We start from the raw sequence: 21,267 nt of genomic DNA, 5'->3' as shown, positions 1-21,267 counted from the left end.
ATATATATATATATATATATATATATATATATATATATAAAGAAAAAATGGTATTGATAAGTTTAATTTTAATTTTAAATGTATGCATATATACATAAGGGAGTCTTGAAACGTGGCACGTATAGTGACGGGAGGTAGCCCTCTTGCCTAGGCCATTTTGGCTCACCTGCATTCAAGAGCAATGAGTCGGGGTGTGTCCGATGATGGCATGGGGGACCCTCAAGGGTGGATTGAGGGCGCGAGGCTGTGGGTGTGCGCTGTGCATGCCTATAGCCTGTTTATAAGAAGGATTCAACTGCCACGGCACCCTGGCGCGACTGATATACTGCTCAACGGCGGTTCTGGTCGACCCGAGGGTGCTTAAACAAACTATAAATGAGACTCGTAGAAGAAAGAAAGATATGGTAGGATAAGTTTTAATTTTAATTTTAATTTAATGGTCTTTTGGGAACCTATCTCAAATTTTAATATTGGGGCCCTTTACACCCCATAAGTGTTTTTGATTGTCCTTGTCTTTATGTCTTAAATGTTTTGTGTAGTTTGTGCTTTTAAATAAAATGTAAGGGCCCTTTACACCCTTACATATGACGATCCAGATGGTGATAGTAGTTTCTTTTAAAGATTGTGACGAGTTCTAATGACCTTAGCAGTCGATGCCCATAAAAATTCAGAAAAAAAAATAAATAAAAATGATTTGTATATTGATTTTAAAAATAACTTTACTTTAAATTTAATGGTATTTATTTTCGTCGTACGTCATAAAAGAAGAGTTCTCGAGGCTACTAAATATTTTAGGAAATGTTGATAATTTTTCTTTATTTTGTTCAAGAAGAAGGTCTTCAGTGATCTTTTGTAATTCTTCTTTTAACACAATTCTTTTTATTTTACCTCACAATTTGTTTATTTACAGTTGGTTCCGAGTATGGAATCACAAGTAAACCGTTTTAAAAAACCTCGTTTCCAGCGAACATTCTCAATAAAACATACATATACATAATGGTATAAATAAAGTATATATATATATATATATATATATATATATATACATACATACACACTCGTACCGAATAAGACCACATAGGTGTAAGGATTGACAAGGGTCCAATGAAAAACAAAAAAAGGAAAATGTAACATTTTTAAACTATTGTTTATTATAGACAAAAACAAATAAACAGTAATATAACAAACTCATAGAAATAAATAAAAGACGCTTGGCTCCTCGTGAAGGTATAAAAGGTGCCCGTCACATATGTGATATTGAACCAGCTTAAGAATCACTCAGATTTCCCCAAGTCCAGCACATGTAGGCAATTCAATCGCCGGACATCCTCGCTGTTATCTAGGAAATTAAATGCTAGAAAATTCATCTGATTTTCTAACCGCTGCCTATAATTTGAACCGAACTGTATAACCTCTTCGCCAACATAAGTTAATCCAATAATCTCCTTGTGTTTTTCGTTCTGTATGAACCATGGTGTCTTTGCAATGGATCTTGCCAACTTATTCTAGAAACATTGTAGAATTTCAACGATATTCTTGCTTATTTTATCCCATAGCTCCAAGCTACACGTCCAAATCGGTTTTACAATCATCATGTATATTAAAAGTTTGTTGGACAGCGACAAGTGTGCGACAATTTCTGTCTAATAATCAATAATGCCTCTTATTCTTCGTTTTTAACAGTTTCCTTTTTTCTCTCACCTGATATTTCCACGTCAAACAACGACCAGTTGGAGCCCAAGGTACCGTACGCGGTCAGAGTGTGGGATGAAAATAACGTATAGATGAACCCGCGGCAGTCACCTCTTCTCATTGCAAACTATACTATGTTTGCAATGAGAAGACTTGACGAAGGCCTGCTGAACATCCAAGAAGGCCGCCGAACAGAACCTCCTCTTTTCTAGGCACTTCGTGATGACATGGATAGCCCTGTGCGTTTGTTTAATTGTAGAATTTCGAATTTTAACATTAAATGGAAGGATTTTAACATTTTATGGATAAACTACTTTGTTTATTTGCACGGTTTGAATATATTTTCAGTTTATTTGCCATCATCAATTAGTATTATATTATGCGTAAATTATTTTTGCACGAAAATTCAAGAAAATTAATACTTTTTTATTTTTCATTTTTTTACCAAAAGGTATCCTAGCTAAAGGTTTACCTAAAGGATCCTAGCTTTCGCGTGCCTACTAAATAGCGTTTTTAACACGGCAGGTATTTTTGTTGAGAAAACATATTTTAAATGGTATAAATATAGAATGCTAGTTATAAAACAAATGAAACGGACTTCTGCAGAAAAAATAAAAAAATAATAGTTTTTCACTTCGTCTATATTTTTGACTTTTTGAAAACCACACCGAGTTAGAGATTAGGAAGTTGTTCGTAGTTAACTATATTTATTATTGTTATATATTATTATTGTTATACATCAATATATAAAGATTTAAATTTGAAGAAAAAATGAATATATTAATTTTATTTTCAGTAATTTTTTTTTTAAGTTAGTTTAAACTTATTTCGTTTAGTTATTATTTTATTTTTTTTAATATTATAATTTTTATTGAATATACTGTCAAAAAAAGGCATTTAATTATTTTATATAATTTATTTTTTTTTAATTATAGTGGATTGCGTTTTATCGATCACTAAATTTTGTCATAATTCCAGAATTATAAAAATTAAAAGGATTCTCTAAAAACTGGAGAGATAGTACAATAACTAACTCTCTTGTGGAATAATTTATTATAATTTACACTTAGAATTGGTTAAGAAAATATGAAATATTTTACACAAAAAATATATGTTTATACATAGACTTTTAATTCTAGCAATTTCTGTAAAACAATACTGATTTCATAATTCTAGTATGTACTCGTATATGAGTAAGTAATTTTGAAATTCAGAACCAGAAAGAGAGATTGTAGCTCTAGATTGCTGACTGGTTGAAATCTCATTAAGATATATCGCATACTACTTTAAACTTTTGAGATATTTGAGATATCCTTAAAACCGTGCTAGTTAATTGTATTTTTACAGTTTTCGATTTTACAACATTTTACAAAAGATTTAAAAACAAATATTATTATTTATATACACCATAATATAGCTGTAACTAAAATTAATTGTAATATAATGTTTATTATTAATGGACTAGCATTGTAATTCTGGGATTTATAAGCAACATTTTATTACAAAAAAAAACATTAACTTATAAGATGTATCTGCAATATTTTAATGCATAGAAAAATAGAAAACTATTTATCCAACATAACAAAACAATAAAATTTATTACAGAATATCATATAATTTCTGATATTCTTAATAAATTAATGACGTTTCTTTTATATATTATTATTATTTATATTTATAAATTGAACAATATTCTTGTCCTGTTAACACATAAGACCTAGCAGGTTACCGTATTAAAATAATTTGAATACATGTTAGTCAGACAGTAGAACGTAACAAATTCAATGAAAAATATACTTATATCCTTAGATAACAATAGTTAAATTTGATCAATTACTTAATTAAGACGACGTCAGAAGGAAGACGGAATAAAAATTAATCTAAGTAAATAGAGATTAATTAAAAAAATTAAATCAATTTCAGTAAAAAATTTAAAACGAATTTAAATTAAGTTTATTTTTAATACATTCATACGTTTAAATTATTAGGCTGTTCTTGCATATTACAGAATACGTATTATAATATACGAATACAAAAAATAAATAATACGTAGATCATACGTTTTATAATGATTAACAGAATACAAAATAATAATTAATATGTAATATATCTTACAATAAAAGGAAAATAACTATTAAAAGATTCCCACAAATAAAAATAATTAAAAACTTCTTTCTGAAATATTTTTTTTTACACTATTTTTAAAATATGCGAAGGCAATTTATTAAAAATGGTGAATTCTGGTTTTTAAAGTCTTCTTATCTGTAAATTAAAAATATTTGGTACCGTTTACAATTACTTTGTCGCAAATAAAGGGGGTACATTGCGTTTTATTACGTATTTGTTATTTTGGAAAAAAATAATTTACTAAGTGAGAAATAAAAGAAACCTAGAGTGGTCAATGTATTATTACAATGCTTATAAAAATTTAAGTTTGGGTCGTTTAACAAAATGCCTGAAACAAATTTAATCTTAATAATAATCTTATTATTACTAATTTATTATAATTTATATATAATAATATTATGATAATTTAATTTAGAATTTAATCAAATATTACAAACACTAATTATTATTCTATGTTACAATCAAATTAATTTAGGTGTCTTAATAATACAGTTCAGACAACACTTCTAATAGAAATTAGATATCATTAGAGGTAAACCTGTTTCAGAAATTACTAGCAATTAAATTAATAAGAGCAGTATAATTAATATAATAAGACCAAAAACAAAAAATCTATTTAATACTAAATTAAAGGAGGCAGACAGGTGCTATTCACCATAAACTTACCGTACAGTATAATGTACTTCCCATTAAAGAGACATATATATATTTCCTACCTTATGATGTAAGATTCCATAAAATCAGGGGAAAATATTGCATTTAAAGAAAATGACTTATTGAAATTATTGTTTAAATAATTAAATTTATTAATAAGTTTAAAACAGTTTTTGTTTTAATAAAACTTCTCTACGTACATTTGTAACATTCTGTAATTGTTAATAAAAGTATGGTAATTTTTTTTTAGATATTATTATTGATTATTTTACGATTTTTTTACCACTTCTTTAGCATTAAATATAACTTATCGGGACTTTATTTTAATTTTACATATTTATTGGCATTATGTGTAAAATTAAATTGGATACTAGGGCATTAATCATGATTTTCTCTTGAAACCTAAACGATATGTGTAGCCGAAAAATTATAATTCTATCATAACTTCTCTATTTATCGAATTATTAATCAGGATTCTATAAAGGTTAGTGTTTCTTTCACTCGGTATTCGTATTTTAACAGCTCCTTTTTCAGAATTACACATTCATCTTAATCTTAATTTGTTAAAGACTCCGAAATGTCTTGTTTATAATAATTATGTAATCACATAATACAATGATATTATTAAATTAAATATCATATTTGACTTTTATTTAATAAATGTCATATCGTATTTTACTTAAATACACATTATACATTTTGGCCGTCAAATGTACATGGTGTACCGAGGCGTCTTCATAACCATGATCTCTTACGCGGCGCCCGTTTGGGCGTATAGGTTGAATATGAATAGAACACTTGTTCAAAATTTAAGGAGTGCCCAGCGTAGAGCCTTAATTGTATACTCTGGTGTTTTTAAAACAACCTCCTACGAGGCTATCAGAGTATTGGGAAAGGCTCTCCCAATCTATTTAGTGGTGAAATTTTGGGCAGCCATGTGGAGATTGCGAAGAGGCAGGGAGTCCGAGGTATTTGGGATGCGGTTTCGGGCCAGGCCAGTACCGGAACAGAACGGTGATCACAAAGCAACGGATCTAAATTTCGTTCAGTTGCCCATCTCCCCCCTGCGTAAGAGGCTGCAGAGCCTCGTTATGGAACAATGGCAGCTGGAATGGGACACCACGACTAAGGGAAGATGCCTGTACACGTTTACACGGGACCTGGGAGGATGGTATGCATCGAGTTCGCTTTTAAGGGCAACGGATGTCCAGGCGCTCACCAACCATGTTAATTTGAATCAATATCTGTTTCGGTTCCGCCTGGCAGCTGATGAGCTATGCGTTTGCGGGGAGGTCTAGTCAAATGAACACCTTATGTTTAACTGCCCTACTTTGGGGGGGGGGGGGTCAGAGACCCATGAAATTTAGAGGTCATGGGGAAAATTGACCACTCACAGGCGGCTAGTAAATGTGGCGAGAGCTGCATTATCGGACCGTTTGGGAGTTCCTTGATGCGGTTGGTATCGACATCAGTAGTTTACTTGAGGGAAAGATTCCTAACACACTACTGTGGGAAGCTAACCTTTGGCTGACCACTAGCCAATTAAGGCTACAAACGCTTTAATATGGTGGACAGGTACTTTCTGGCATTCAGCGACCTAGGTGTGGCAGCGAATTGCTGTCTAGACAAAGTAAATTTTAATTTATGGATGTCATATATATTTTTAGTAGTTGACGGGGTGCGCCTACTCATTATAGTAAATATATGACAAGTGAGCGGTTGGGACACGAAAACCGGTAGTGTATGGCACCCGGCTTAGTCCACTTACGCTGTTAGGTAAGCTCTAGAAGCTATTTAGGAGACTGGTCGCTAAACTGTTTCGAGGCTCAGTAGTCGTTTGTGGACGGACATTCGGTCTTATGCTTTAGGGCGACCGAATGGGGTGGTGAGGGGAGAAATGCCAAGCAAACCAATACAATATACATTTATCAAATGAATAAATGAACTAAAACATGATATTTTTAAAGATATCTATCGAATACACGACATCAGTTCTTGTGAAGTAAGTTTTTGTAATTTAAACTTAAAATTGTATGAAAATTTTAATTTTTATCGTACTCCATCATTTTTTACAAATTCACTTTTAATAATATTTTTATATCATTTTAAAGATTCTGGAATTATATTATAACCAACTAGCTGGTAGAAACTTTGATAAAATTTACTAATTCAATTTGAATCCAATTATTTTTTATCGAAAAATTAAAAATTTTAGTAATTTCAGTACTGGAATATCAACGAAGTAGAATTTCGTTTTCTACTTTAGTATTCATGTAAGTTACTTTTTACTTAACATCATTTATAAACTCTATTTATCTATAAATCGACATATAAAATTAAAAGATAAGTATAACCATTAATGTATGTACGTAAGTAGGTTAAACGGGTTTCGAAACAGTCGGCATCCATTTTAAAAATATTAGTTATAACTTTAATTTTATAGAGTTAATTATGTATCTGTATTTCTGTATTTGTGGTGTTCCGTTATGTTATGTATTTTAGCCAATTATTTATGTTAATTGAATTAATTAAAAGTCCCTTTTAAGAGTTATAGTTAACCTTACTGGTTACCTAGGTTTCTGAGTTAGTCGTACTTTAGTGAATTTTGTTTAACAAGTTTATTTTGGATTGTTTTTATTAAACTGGTTGCTTACTGAGTTTGATGAGCATTTTGGAGATATTTGTAGCATTAATGATAAATTGTAGCTGAAAAGTTAAATATATCATGTTTGCTATGGCTTTGGTGTGGTATTAATATTTATTAAGGCTGTTATTTGGATTACTTTTTTCCTGGACTTTGATGCTACTTTATGTACTTTATGTTTATGCTACTTTATGTTTAATGGATATTTTTATGCTATTTTTTAGCGCCTAATATATTTTTCCATTTATTTAACTGATGTTTTGAAAATAATAGACCACCGTTTGGTATTGCTTCACAGGATCAGATGAATGATTTGTAGAGTGTGTTAAAATGCCATGCCTGACCGGGATTCGAATCAGGGACCCCCGGATGAAAGGCCAAGACGCTACCACTCACGCCATGGAGGCCGGCAAAGAGCTGGATGTTGTTTACATTTGGTAATTATTTGTTTGTGTTTATATTTAGTTTATATTTAATTTGATTTGTTGTAAACTGATTTACATTGGAAGGATTATTTTATCTTATACTTGGACACTGACAGTGAATTTTGTTTCTTTGATTAATATATTGAATGTCCTAAGCCCGGAATCCTAATGAAAACTAGGAGGGGAGGAAGGCTAGTCTACTGTCGACAGACCTAAAACGTAAGCATGAACCCAATGGAAAACGAGTCAAATGCGAATTCAAATAGACTCAGTTGTAATGCACAACCTCAATTGAACTCGAAATGCAAAAGCGCAAACTGCGGTGGTTTGGACACGTATACCGAATGCATGAATACCGACTTCCATACAGTCTCCTATGGAGACAACGACCTGCACAGTGGAAGATCCAACGAACTGCAACAAAGAAAATATGGGGCAAACAAACTGAGGACGACCTACGAGTAAAACACCAGAAACTAAATATAGTTGACGCAAAACTCGAAGCTACCATCGTGAAACAATGGAAAAATATCGTACACAATGCTCGTTTTCCAGCGGCATCCACAACGACTTACTGCTCCGAGTTTACCCTCGCTCATTCGTTCGTTATGGGATCAGAGAAGAAGAAATTCTATAGCTCATTCGAATCAAAATATATCTATAAACACTCAATAAGTTTTAAAAAGTAATATAATTGATCATCATTTCATGCAAATCAAAAATTAAACATTTTTTTAATAAAACGTCTTGGTAGAAAACTTTTGACTATGGGTACTGTTTGTTATCCGTAGATTGGTCAATACCTTTGTTGTGGATAAAGTACATTATAAGAATGTGCTACAAAATGAAAAAGTATTCCTTAAATCTTTAATACCTCTCATTTTAGTTTTTTTATCTCTCGCCCTCCACCTCAGACTGCTCTCATTCTACGTAGGAAGGAAAGTGAAAAGAGGAGTTACCAGTCCCCATGCAGGGTGGAAATTATTATTTCCTTATCGTTGGATTCTCATTTATCAATAATTTTCTAAGATTATATTAATATTAATTGAGGTTATAAGATGTTTCTATGATTTTTATATTCTTCTTTTCTTTAATAAAAATTTAAATAATACGTTACGGCTAGAAATAATTGTATAATTATTTTCACTACTAGACCATACAATATTCTTCAATAATTATCCTCAAATATAAATGGATAAATGATTATGCACACAGAATTTTACCGTTTTCTCTATACTTTTATAAAAACTGTGTTTATATTCTTTGATAAAGAATATAATATTTATAGAACTTATAATTTTAATTCGTTTTATTATTTTATATGTGGAAACATATTGAAACTAGGTTATTATTTATATTATTTATTAATTCCTATACGTATATACACGAGTAGAAATATTGGTTTTCTATACGTACGAAGGTTAAAATAATATATTTACTTACCTCTTCATCATTTATAAACCATGATATACGTGGAGCAGGATTTGACGGACCAGCTGTGCAGTTAGCTGTTATTGTCTCTCCTGGAGAATATCTATCAGCCACACCTGATATTACTGGTTCGTAACGAAGATATGCTAGAAAAAAAAAGAAAATAAAATAAATAAATTATTGAATGTGTAAATAAATGATATATAAATATAAAAATGTGTGTGTGTGTGTCGTTGGACTGTTATTTTTATTTTTTTATTTTTTATTTTTTTTAATATTTAAAATGTTTTTAAAAATTAATTTTACGGTACTAAGATTATTCATCATAGAGTAAAATATATATTAAAAAATCCATTCTCGGTTTACCATAGACTTACAGAGAAATAATAATATTCCGAATTAAATATATTTTCCAGCAAAATTATATAAACATGCTGATATAATTAACATTAATGTGTGATACAAATCACAATAACGTGGATTAAAAGTTATTTTATAAGGATTATTTCACTACTACATAAAGAAATAATGACTTTTTCGTTTGTTCTCGATAAACGCTAGAAAACTGTTGATCCACTCACTAAAAAACGTTAACTGTAGATTTCTTACTACCCCTTGAATGTTTACCGTAATTAAAACTTCACCAACCTCCCCGTTATGTAAAACATAAATTATAAAAAGTATAAATAACCTAGAACTTATTTTAGTAAATTTAATGCCATTGTCTATATCGATCATTGTCTATGTCAATATCGATTTCAGAAAATTATTATGCGATTTACTAATTTAATATCATTATCAATAAAAGATCAATATGTATAATTACATACTTGATAGTTTGAGGAATATTGAATTGCGATATCAATATCGACTTGTTTAGAAAGTTATATGTTTTACTAAATTTAATGTCTGTCTAATTTTGCGGTGACCCACGAAATCTTCACGCGAACAAATTAACATACTGAAGATTTTTATATCTTGAATTAAGAACTTTCATCAGGGTAAACCATATACATAATCTTCATTTCAATTTGTTATTAATATTTTACATAATGCCTAGGTCGACGTACTTCTAGAGCTATAATAATTTATGATCGACGATAATGTGACTCTATGCCAGAGCATTCTCAAAGACTTGAAGAGGAACGTTTACGCTTGGCTTAAAATCGAATTCAACCTCCTAGAAATATGTGAAGTTTCGAATCGGTTTTTTTATAATTACCTTGAATCTAATTTAAATATATAACATGGTTAAAATATATATGTTGGGTAAAGTTAAAAAATAAAAAAACACACAGCTAGTATTTGCCAAAAGAAATTGGACTTTAATGAGAACAACTTGATATAAGTTAATTATTATAACCTTAAAAACTACTTAATACATCAGCTGAAATCAGCGTCTGAACAATGATAGTTAACTGAAAAAATACATGAGTACACGCTTCTAAATACAGATTTTTACAATATACGTTTTTGACAAAGCCTGAAGGATAACATGAAACACCTTAGTTTTAATTATAACTTTAGAAAAATATGACATCAATAAACATAGTATGTCTGAAAACTATTGCATTACTGACAAATGCTGTAATATTGAAAAATTAGCAATGAACAAATGTCATAACCTTAGAAAAATAAATTAAAGTAAATCTTGATTGCCATTGGCCTTTCCTGATTTATGAACCACAAACTTAACGTTAAATAATGTAAAAATGTAATTTTAGTTTGACGTAGAAAAATACACAATAATATTACAGTACAAAAGAGTTAATTACAATATAATCACACTGAACTTAATTGAGCACATGAAATGGGTTGCAGCTGAAATGACAGCCTTCTGTAAGTGACCTGTCGTGACTGTACTAAAGTGAAATTGAAACTTGAACGGCATAGGTAGGATGAACTGAATGTTCCACAAATTTGAATGATAACATAAAGGTTTAACGTAATGAGTAAAGAAAAACTGAACTTGCCTGTAGCACACAAATATTTGCCAGAGATGACCTCGTAACAGCAAGTACGGAAGAATACCTATGTAGTCCTGGGCGTAGTCCGCACGGTGAATCAGGAATACAGCGGCGTGATGTGGTTTAGTGGTAGAATGCGGCGCGGAATCTCAAATGTGTTGTGATGAGTTTGAAATTCTGCTTGAGCGTGAATGTTAACACAGAGTTTGCAGGAGAGTATTGCCCGAGGCGACTGCAGTGGTGAGATGTTGGAGGTACTCTGCCGAAAAGATGGCGAAAAAAGGCGGGGGTAACCAGATCCAGGTAATGGACAGGAGAGTGTGTGTGTGTGTGTGTGTATAAGGGGACGAAAAAATAACGGGTGTTTGAAAAGGGTAGTCAGAAATAACTCGATAGAATAATAGGCGCGGTCGCTAAGGATGACGGTGGGAGGTTCGAATACAATAACAATAATAGAGACAGGTGGACTTTACGGACCCAGCAATACGAAACCAAGTGGAATTCAAACATTCCTTGTAACAAAGCAACGGGACCTACCCTAGCTGTGAATTCGTAGAAATAACGGAAAAACTTTATGCCAGAATGGCGTAAACAATATAACTACTGCAATACCAAAAAATCGATTGTTTAAACTCCTGAAATTTGCTGTGCCGTTGGTAAAGCGGTTGTTTAAAAAACTTCAATATCCTCATGATTTCATTAAAAATATTATTTTCAGAACACATCCTTTACCGAAATAGGTTTTTGAATCTGTTACATTGTGAATAGCGAAACACTGAGAGCAACAGTTCACAACTAATTACTAAAAATCAATTCCAATTTTTTAAAGATCTATACGCATATACCGCGGATGAAGCTGTGACGGGGGATGCTAATAATGACTAAAATACTTTCTTTTTTTTTCTTTTCGAATAGCCCATTTAGAGGGCACGCTTAATCAACTTTTTAGCCCATGCTTCTTTCGTTTTTCTAGAGTGGTGTTCTTTGTCTTCTTCAGTCCATTTTCTCCATCTTCTACAAGTAAGTTTTTTCCTCTCCTGAAACTCTAATTCCTATATTGTTTTTCTGAATGTGGCTCTGTCTTTTAAAATGTTTGAGTCTATTGAATTGTTTACTCATTGTCTATTTCTTTAAGGCAGGTTATCTTGTTCTTGTGAGTATTTAGTAGGGTGAAGATCTGTTTTGTTAGTCTGGTGTTCTCCATTCTGTATATGTGTCCATAGAATTGCAATCTTCTTTTCCAAAAAGATAAAAAATACTTTTTTTATCTTTTTGGAAATTTTCAACGTGTAAAAATATCATGCTTGACCGGGATTCAAACGCGGGAGCTCCGGATGAAAGACCGAGACGCTACCTCGGAGGACAGCAAATTACTTTGCGGAAAAATTACTAAAAAAAAATTTATAAAAAAATAGAAACAAATTACAAGAAATTGAAAGCTAATATTTTTTCAATATATTGTTGTCATATATGAAAAGTAGTAATCTTTATGTTTTTTTTTTTTTTTTTTTTAATTATTGAATTTTTCTTTTAATTCAACATGGAATACATTAATTTCTTTTTAGATATTTTGGATGTTTTTTCCCTTTGTCTATCGTTGTGGCAAATAATAATATTAATTCAAGATTTATTTCAAATGTAGTTATTTAAAAATAATATTGTGTTGTTAAAAATATTGTTTAAAAATAATAACTAATCTTAGTTAAACCAATCAATAATCACTGATTGAATTAAGTTTAGTATATGCTTAGTAAGTTGGGATTTTAAATTCACTTTACAGTAACTATCACAGAACGAACATTCTGCTCATTAAAAAACGACTTATTGGAAAAATTACTCAATATTTACTTTTTTCAACATTTCAAACTTTTTCTTACTATAAAAACGTATACTCTTTACTTTTTTATCGTTATATTTTTATTTTGAAATAAATAAAATTAGACATTACGTGATCATCCTCGTACGCTTTTAAGTTTTATTGTATGAAAAATAAATTAGATTATTTCTTTAAATACCTGCTTATTCTTAGAATTTCTCCCCACATGCTCACAAAAAGTTTTGGTTGATTTATATATTTCTGAAATATAATATATATTTATTCATAATTTTATTAAAAGTATTCGCTCTTATTTTTATACTTTATGTTGATGCATCATATTTTACAGTTATTTAAACGTCAATAGAATTATTACTGCAAAATGACAAAAAACAGATATTTTCTACAATTAAAATATTTGATAAAAGTAACAAATGAATGCTCGGCAATTTTATCTGAAACATGTATTAATTCGATTTTCTCAAGAAATAATTATTTTACAATTATTCAGGAAAAAATTATGAAAATATTTTTTTTCAGATGATAACCATTACTTTTTTTTTTTTTGCTGTAAACCAAATTTTACAATAGGTTTCGCTTGACAGAACCCATAGTTAATAATATTACATGAGAGAGGGCCATACAATTATAACCCCCTTCCCACGAAAATAAAAAGTAAAGGATTATAATAACAGAAACGATCATGTAAATAAATATATAGTTAAAAGTAAGATCCACTACCACCTCTGGGGATTCCATAACTTGTCCTGTTTATGGACCACATGACTTTTATCAAATATAAGATAAACACAGATCGATAAATGAATGAATGAAAACAGCGTTAAACAATAACAAACATACAATGATAGCGTTAAAACAATAGTAAATAAAAATTAATAAAATAATAAATAATACCGGAAAAATAATCTCTATAATTATAATCACTCTGCAATTGAGTGACCGCATCTAAAACCAAACTGAAGGTAAGGTATTACATCCTCAACTCTAAAGTAGTCCATATCCTTCGAAGAAAAAGCCTTTTGAAGATGTTGGATAATATCGGCAGGAGGCTAATCTCCCTATAAGAAGAAACTTCCTGCGAAGGTTTAGGACCTGCTTTTAGGATCATCATCATCTGAGAATCTTTTCATTCCAGAGAAAAGTATGTCGTTCGAAGAATCCATTAAATGTTTCTTTTGTATAATATTGCGGAAGACGACAGCATAAATAACATCTTATGCGTTATAGAATCGAATCCAGGGGTCTTTCTTATTGTATCTATCTATCCATTGAGTTTACTAGATACCTCTTTTAAAGAGGATGAGTTTTGTCTTATGGGCAAACTTGAGAAAAAACTCGATCTTAGATTTAGTTTTTAATCTTTAAATTGAAAAAAAAACTAAAGATAGACAATTTTGCTTCGAAAAAAACGAAGCTTTTTCATTAGTTTTTTTTCTATTTGCTGAAGTCTTTACCCTATTTTTATTACTTAAGAATAAATAAATAAAAACAATAAATAATGACATTTAATTACTTATTAATTTTTTTTCGCACATTAATTAAATTTCAGCACCATATAGTCCGCAAAAGAAACATTAATAACGGTGCTGAAATTAATCGTCTGTGATTTATGACTGAGCATGGTATTTCATATTTGACTTCAAGTTTGCTTGCAACTGTTTATTGTGTATTATTATTATATTAATTAAATTTAACTACCCTATTTTGGCTGTGATTACAAGAAATAAAAATTATTTGTTCTTTAATTACTGGAATTTTCGCTTCAAAGAAATTATAAAGCGGAAATTTTAGAACAAATAATTTAGCCTATTATAATTTAATAATATACTTATTATTCAGTAAGAGTATTATTGAATAACGATTGGCAAAATTTATTACAAATTCTACTCGTTCAAATTCGTACTCATAATTACATTTTAGTATTAGTTTATAATAAAATCACATTTTATAATTTTGTTAGTGTTATAGTAACAGATGTAATTAAATTTCACTTTTCATTATTGTTTTCATTACGTAAATTATAATTTTAAAAAGTGATTCTCTTTTAATTGATTAATGACTGTTTTTGTTTGTGTTTTTTTACACAATAGTTGATAATAAGTCTACCCTGAAAAGGTTAATTTTCAAAATTTTCTGTCAAATTTAGGAAAGCCATTACCTTGATTAATGACCAGTTTATTGTTTCTCCATTTTGTTTAATTCATATAAATAAAAATGAAATATATTTTTTTTTAAATTATAATAAAAATGGTAAAGTAAAAAAAAATGTCTATACCACTTTTTTATTTATTCATAAATTTATGTATTCTTTTTATTTTACTTTAATTAATTAATATATATTTTTTTAATAATTCTTTGTATCTTTTTACTAGAGTTCATTCTTTTCTAGACATTCGTATCTATTGAATTTACACAGGCAGTTGAAATGATTGTTTCTTAATTTATGTATATACTAATAACTTTGAAAAAAAAGAAGATTATTCATAGTATTAACTTTGAGAATAAACAGAACGAGAGAGATTTCATCATATTCTATCATTCAGATATATAGATAAAGATATTTTTTTTAAATTACTATATGTTTTTATAGAAAATTAAACTAAATAATCTTTTTTCAATTATTACCTTGAAAATACTTTGTAAGCCTATTAAGAAACATTAGTTGGGACTACTAAATAATTAACCCGTGCATTATGTCCTATTACGCATATTTTAACATGTCATATTTAATTTTTTTTATTGTAATTAAAAACGAAATTTAGAAAAAGTAGTTGAAGAAATGAATTTTTTCCAATTTTATACTATAGCCTACACAATACTGAATACCGCGTACTGCGTGTGAACGCAGTGGATCCGTCTACGACAGTAGTTAAGGGGAGGAACATAGTACTTGATGTACTACTGTTACGCAATCTTATGTAATTACAATGTTGATATTTTTAGAAAGGACAGTTTTAATACTGCCTTCATGAGAAAACGGAAATGCAACCTTTTCTGCAGGACATCACTAACTTTCTTCTCAGTTATAAACCTTTTGGAAAATACCGGATTTTGCATAAAGCAACAAGAGTATTACAGTAGATTTAATTATGACAGATAACTAACACTTTTTTTTTTAAATTCAAAACTTAATTTATCATGTTGCGTTATAAAATTTTAATCTACATAAATATTATTTTAGAAAAAATGTTCTTTCACCATAACCCACCCTAATTTATTGGCTGTGCAGCTTCAGGAACTAAATATGAGAAATTACACCGATTCAATACTGAGATTTTTTATTATAAAAGTTAATTTTCCTTATTAATATAAAAATAATGCTAAACGTTTTTTTACACATCATAACACAATCATAAGAAGTGTAAGTAAATTATTCTTGCGTGGTTAGGGTTACGCAAAGTACATCTTTTGTTTTTTTTAATTGATTTCTTTCAGGAAAGTTCGTACCTAATTAACATTACTAATGTAAACATAAATTAAAAAGTAATTATTTTTTCTTTTTACATTCACAACTTTCTAACTGTTAGGTAGAACTTGTACGTGCAGGTATCATATAACTGTAGGATTACCGAAAGCTCTAAATTAGATTTTCTCAGTTGTACAACGTGTTTCAAAGTGAATATCGGGGTTTTAAAACTAATATTTGTCAAGTTTTACATACATTGATTAATTACAATATGAAATGAAAGAACAACTCAAACAGTTAAAGCTGTGCGCAAACTCATAATTGTACCTTCCGCTTGAAAATGCTAGTAGGAAAGATGGCGATCTCCCAACAGAAATCGTTCTCGTTTTGCAGTTTGCAAAGTATGAATCTGTAATTACCGTTCAACGTACATTTCGTCGTGATCCCCAAGTAACAATAACATTTGTAGATGTTATAAACAATTTGTAACCACTGGCTGTATTTGTAAAGGGAAGAGTACAGGACAACCAAGGACTCCAAAGACAGTGTTGAATGTGTAAGAGAGTCTTTTATGCGTAGTCCTAGGAAATCCGTCCTAGGAAATCATTCCTCAACTGCAATACAAACCACAGAACTTTACTTGGCAAAAGAAGCCTGCTCATTGACGTAACATAGTACGTGATTGATCGAATGAAATTTTCCACGACTCCTGGTTTGGTCACCCAATCTAGTGGTCGGGGGAAACAATCCAGATGACAGGACTTGTTTGCCATGGCCTCAAAATGGCCGTGCGATTTTTTTTCTTTGAGAGATTTTTTTCTTCGGTGGTTTATAAAAAGGATCTTGTATATGTGCCACCCAATACCAGCTGACCTACCCGACTTGAGACACAGCATTCAAGCAGCTGTCGCATCAGTTGCTCCAGAGTTACTGATTAAAGTATGGATGAACTCTCCTGTCGGCTGGATGAGTGCCGTATGATGAATGGTGCTCACATTGAACAGTTATCGGAAAAACTGTTTAAGCTGATCTTTCATTACATGTATGATTTATCAGTGTAAGTAAAATTTAATAAATATTAAATAACTTTAAAACCCGGGTATTCATTTTGAAACACGATATTACAATAAGAAAAGTTATTATTAATCATTAAAAACACAGTCTTCTGGATTTTTTAATTTTTTTTTTGCGTAAAAATTATAAATCACATTGGTTATAAATAGTTATCATGCATATTTATATGTGTGTTGATTTGAGTTTTATTTTCTGCCTTTCCTAGCATTATCACGTTAAAATTCATAGTTGACGAAGTTTTACCACTCCAGTGCTAAAAGTAGTTTAAGAGTAGAGGCACTTTGAAACTCGTCAGCTATGAATATTAGAGTGACAATCCTGGGAAAATCAGAGAATGATACTCAAATCAATTATGATAGTTCTAGCGGAAATTTAAAATATTGTTAAAGTTTTATGTATCTAAATATATACACGCATATTTGTTTGGCCTTATGCATCGTGATATTACAAATCTCAAAACCGAATTTGGTTCAGAATTAATGTATTATGGAGATGGGTACGACTCTAGTTATTCTCATCTAGTTGTTTTTATTTTTTTTTAAATCACAATTAAATATCAACAATCTGTTCTCTCGGATCAGTTAATACAATGAATTTTTAAAACTGATTTGGAAGTTGATAAAATAAATAACTCGTCTGTATTCCGTTTATCCCAACTAGCACTTTGTAATTGCTGCCACAGCAGCATGATGATTCTTTTGTAGAATGCGAAAAACACCATGCCCAACCAGAACTCGAACTTCAGAAGTTCATTCAGAACTTCTGAATGATTGATAAAGACGCTGCTACCACTCCTGCCATGGAGATCGGCAGTATTATAGTAATACAAAATTTTTTATACTTATTTTTTGTTTTTTAAATCGAATGAGGGTACAGAGTTTTATTATCAGAAAATAATAGAAATCAAACTGTTCTAATATTTGTCATAATACTTTCCAATTGAAAATTGAATCTTCTAACTTTCGCTAATCTCCTTTTGTAAGTTTAATTATAAATTGTTTATTAATTCTCAAATGAAATGTATTATAAAGAAGTATCAGAACCTGATCAAATAATTAAACAGAAAATATTTAATTTATAAAATGAGACAATTACCTCATTTAAATGAGAAAAGTTCTGAAATTTGAAATTATTTTTAACTGAATTTTTTTTTTTAAATCCTACATTAGGAAAGGAACCTAACAATAAAATTGGATATTTTTTAAATTGTACACATTTTTGCTAGTTTAAAAAAATTTTTTTATCAATTATTATTTACATCTTTATAAAAAATAATCCAAAAAGTAAATTTATCCATGGATAATAATTTTATTTTATCAATAAATATGATTTAAAGTGAATATAAATATAGGAAAATTTTTCCGTTATCGTTGTTCCATTTTCTTAATTTAATATAAGAATACTAGTTATTGAAATATGAAAAAAAATGTATAATATAAAAAAATTACTTTCAAAAAATCATTTTCTTTGTATAATGTTTTCTTTTTTTATATTTCATAAAACGTCAATTTCAATTTTCTTTTACTTGTGTATCTCTCTTTTACATACCAGCGTCTGTCATGAGATATTTATTTCAAGTCATACATAGCATGGGATGTATGAAATTTCACTCAAATCAAATTGTTTAAAATACGTAAAAGTTATTTTATAGAAAAAAAAATACAAAATATTAAACGCTGAATCATTTTGTAGAACATCTTTTAATTTTTGTATCTTCTGACAACAGATATTCTATTTTTTTTAAATAATTTAATTGTTTTTAAATATGATGGTAGCATCAGAAATAAGCTTAGGAATAAAATATATTTTTAAAAAACACTATTAAATTTTTAATTTGTCTTTCATAAATATTCATATTGAACAAAATCTAAAATTCATACGAAAATAGTTAATTATTTAAACATCAGCTGCCTACTTTCAGTTTTATTAATATAATTACAAACAGATGTCCTTTTTCCAATAAAGTATTATAAATTCTATACGGCATTTAATACAGTGTCGTTCGGAGTTTAATAAACTAATTGTCATGATACAAGAGAAAGGTTATTAATGAATAATAAAACATTAATTTGAGGTTATAACAGAATTCAGTAATAACGGTATTTATTTCATTTAGATACGACATGATGATCAAATAATTAACCTCAATTTATCAGTAATACCGTACAGGCTACAATTAATGATTATAATATCATTAACAATTTATTTAATTAAATGTCAATTAATTTACTTTTAGTTAGTTACTGTGTGATCTGATAATACAAAGAATTAATTTTATTAATTTATAATAACATACTGTTTAACAGAACAAGCACTTTTATTCTATTAATTTAATTGAGTTTAAAATTTATGTAATACATTGATTTTATTAATTTTGTTTAGTTTTTGCACAACAAAAAAAATTATTTATTTATAACTTTTTACTCAACTAATTTATTAATTTTAATACTCTAATATTTAAAAAATAATGTACTAGTTAGTTTTACAAGATTAATAATAATATAATAAATTATGTGTTATATTGTCCTTCCTTTTCTTTTTTTTTAATCTAATCTCGTTGTAGGTAAAATTCAAATATAATTTGTTATATACTGCACGCAATTTTTTATTTATTTTTTAATTCTAAAATAATTATTTTACTTACCTGGCATCATAGCTCTAAAGCTATGCTACAAAAAGAAAAAAAATGAGGTAAAAAAAATGGGTTATGGGCATTTTTTTTTTTTTAATTTTTCGACGTTTCATGATCTAAGGACCACAAAAAACAAAAAAAAAACCTATCGGTACGCCGAAAGACGGAGGTAGATTTCACCGGTGCTAAGTAGAGGAAAAAAAAGTAGGGGATAAAAAAGATTTCCACCTTAAAGTTAAAAAAAAACTTCAAATTTACTCAATACGACAAAGGTTGCATGTGAATAAATGTTTCACGTGTTTAGCATACGATAAGCCCGATCTTCTTACAATTACAACAACATTTTGGTCATCCCTTGCCGTAAGGGTTGGTCATATCAAAAATTGTTTCATAAAAATATTTTAGGTAATTTTCAGAGGACTAAGGACCACTTTAAGCCGATTCGATAATTTTTCCACCACTTTGGCCAATAGTTGGTCATATCAAAAGACTTTGCTTAGATAATTTTTAGGACCTTATCCAAAGAATAGTAGAAACTTTAAACGAATTCGATATTTTATTTAAAAAGAAAGTTACGGCGATATTTTGTTTTTTTCAAAAAAGCGTCCCCCATTTTTATCACCATGTCCGATTTTGTCGATTAACGAACTCAACTGAGATTTTGGATCGTTATATTTTATGTATCAGTTTGAAAGTTATTGGCGCAAAATTATGACAGTTATCGTGTCCACAAGAAAGTGAAATATATACATTAACTTTTGAACTGACTGTGGTTTTGTGGTCTGGGGGATATGAAACGCAAAGATATGTCGAAATTTTCCCGAAGTTGAATCATGGTACCTATTACAATAGATAGCTTTCTTATGAAATCTACCTAAAACTCGTGGGTGGTGGGGTAATATTTGTGGTTACATATTTAAGTGTTTTGGCGTTTGAAACTTAGTAACTTTTGACTGGATAAACCTATCTTGATGAAATTTAATACAGAGACTCGTGTATATGAAGCATTTTTCTAGTAAAAGTTTGGAGTCAATATCACCAGGTGGTGAGGTAGATAGTTTCTTTTGGGTGAATTTTCTTAAAATTTTGCCAACATAACCTCACTATATATTAACCTCAATACGTACATCCATATCTTACCATTTAAAAATAAATTCCCCAAATTCTCCCTCTTCCCCTTTTTTTTGTCTTCAGTCATTTGACTGGTTTGATGCAGCTCTCCGAGATTCCCTATCTAGTGCTAGTCGTTTCATTTCATTATACCCGCTACATCCTACATCCCAAACAATTTGTTTTACGTATTCCAAACGTGGCCTGCCTACACAATTTTTCTCTTCTACCTGTCCTTCCAATATTAAAGCGACTATTCCAGGATGCC

General features: G+C 29.5%; 1 protein-coding gene across 1 annotated transcript in view; it reads right to left on the bottom strand.

The window, feature by feature from the left end:
* The window catches only part of LOC142327428 (uncharacterized), a 188,749-nt gene that overhangs the window by 45,097 nt on the left and 122,385 nt on the right, over nucleotides 1–21,267 (bottom strand). Inside the window, exon 4 of the mRNA XM_075370490.1 lies at nucleotides 8,986–9,119. Coding sequence (XP_075226605.1) covers nucleotides 8,986–9,119 — 134 coding nt within the window. The remainder of the gene's footprint in view (nucleotides 1–8,985; nucleotides 9,120–21,267) is intronic.

This window comes from Lycorma delicatula, chromosome 7 (genome assembly GCF_047948215.1).
Source record: "Lycorma delicatula isolate Av1 chromosome 7, ASM4794821v1, whole genome shotgun sequence".
Taxonomy (NCBI): Eukaryota; Metazoa; Arthropoda; class Insecta; order Hemiptera; family Fulgoridae; genus Lycorma; species Lycorma delicatula.
The sequence above is the reverse complement of the archived record's forward strand: the minus strand, read 5'-3'. Positions and strand labels throughout refer to the sequence as shown.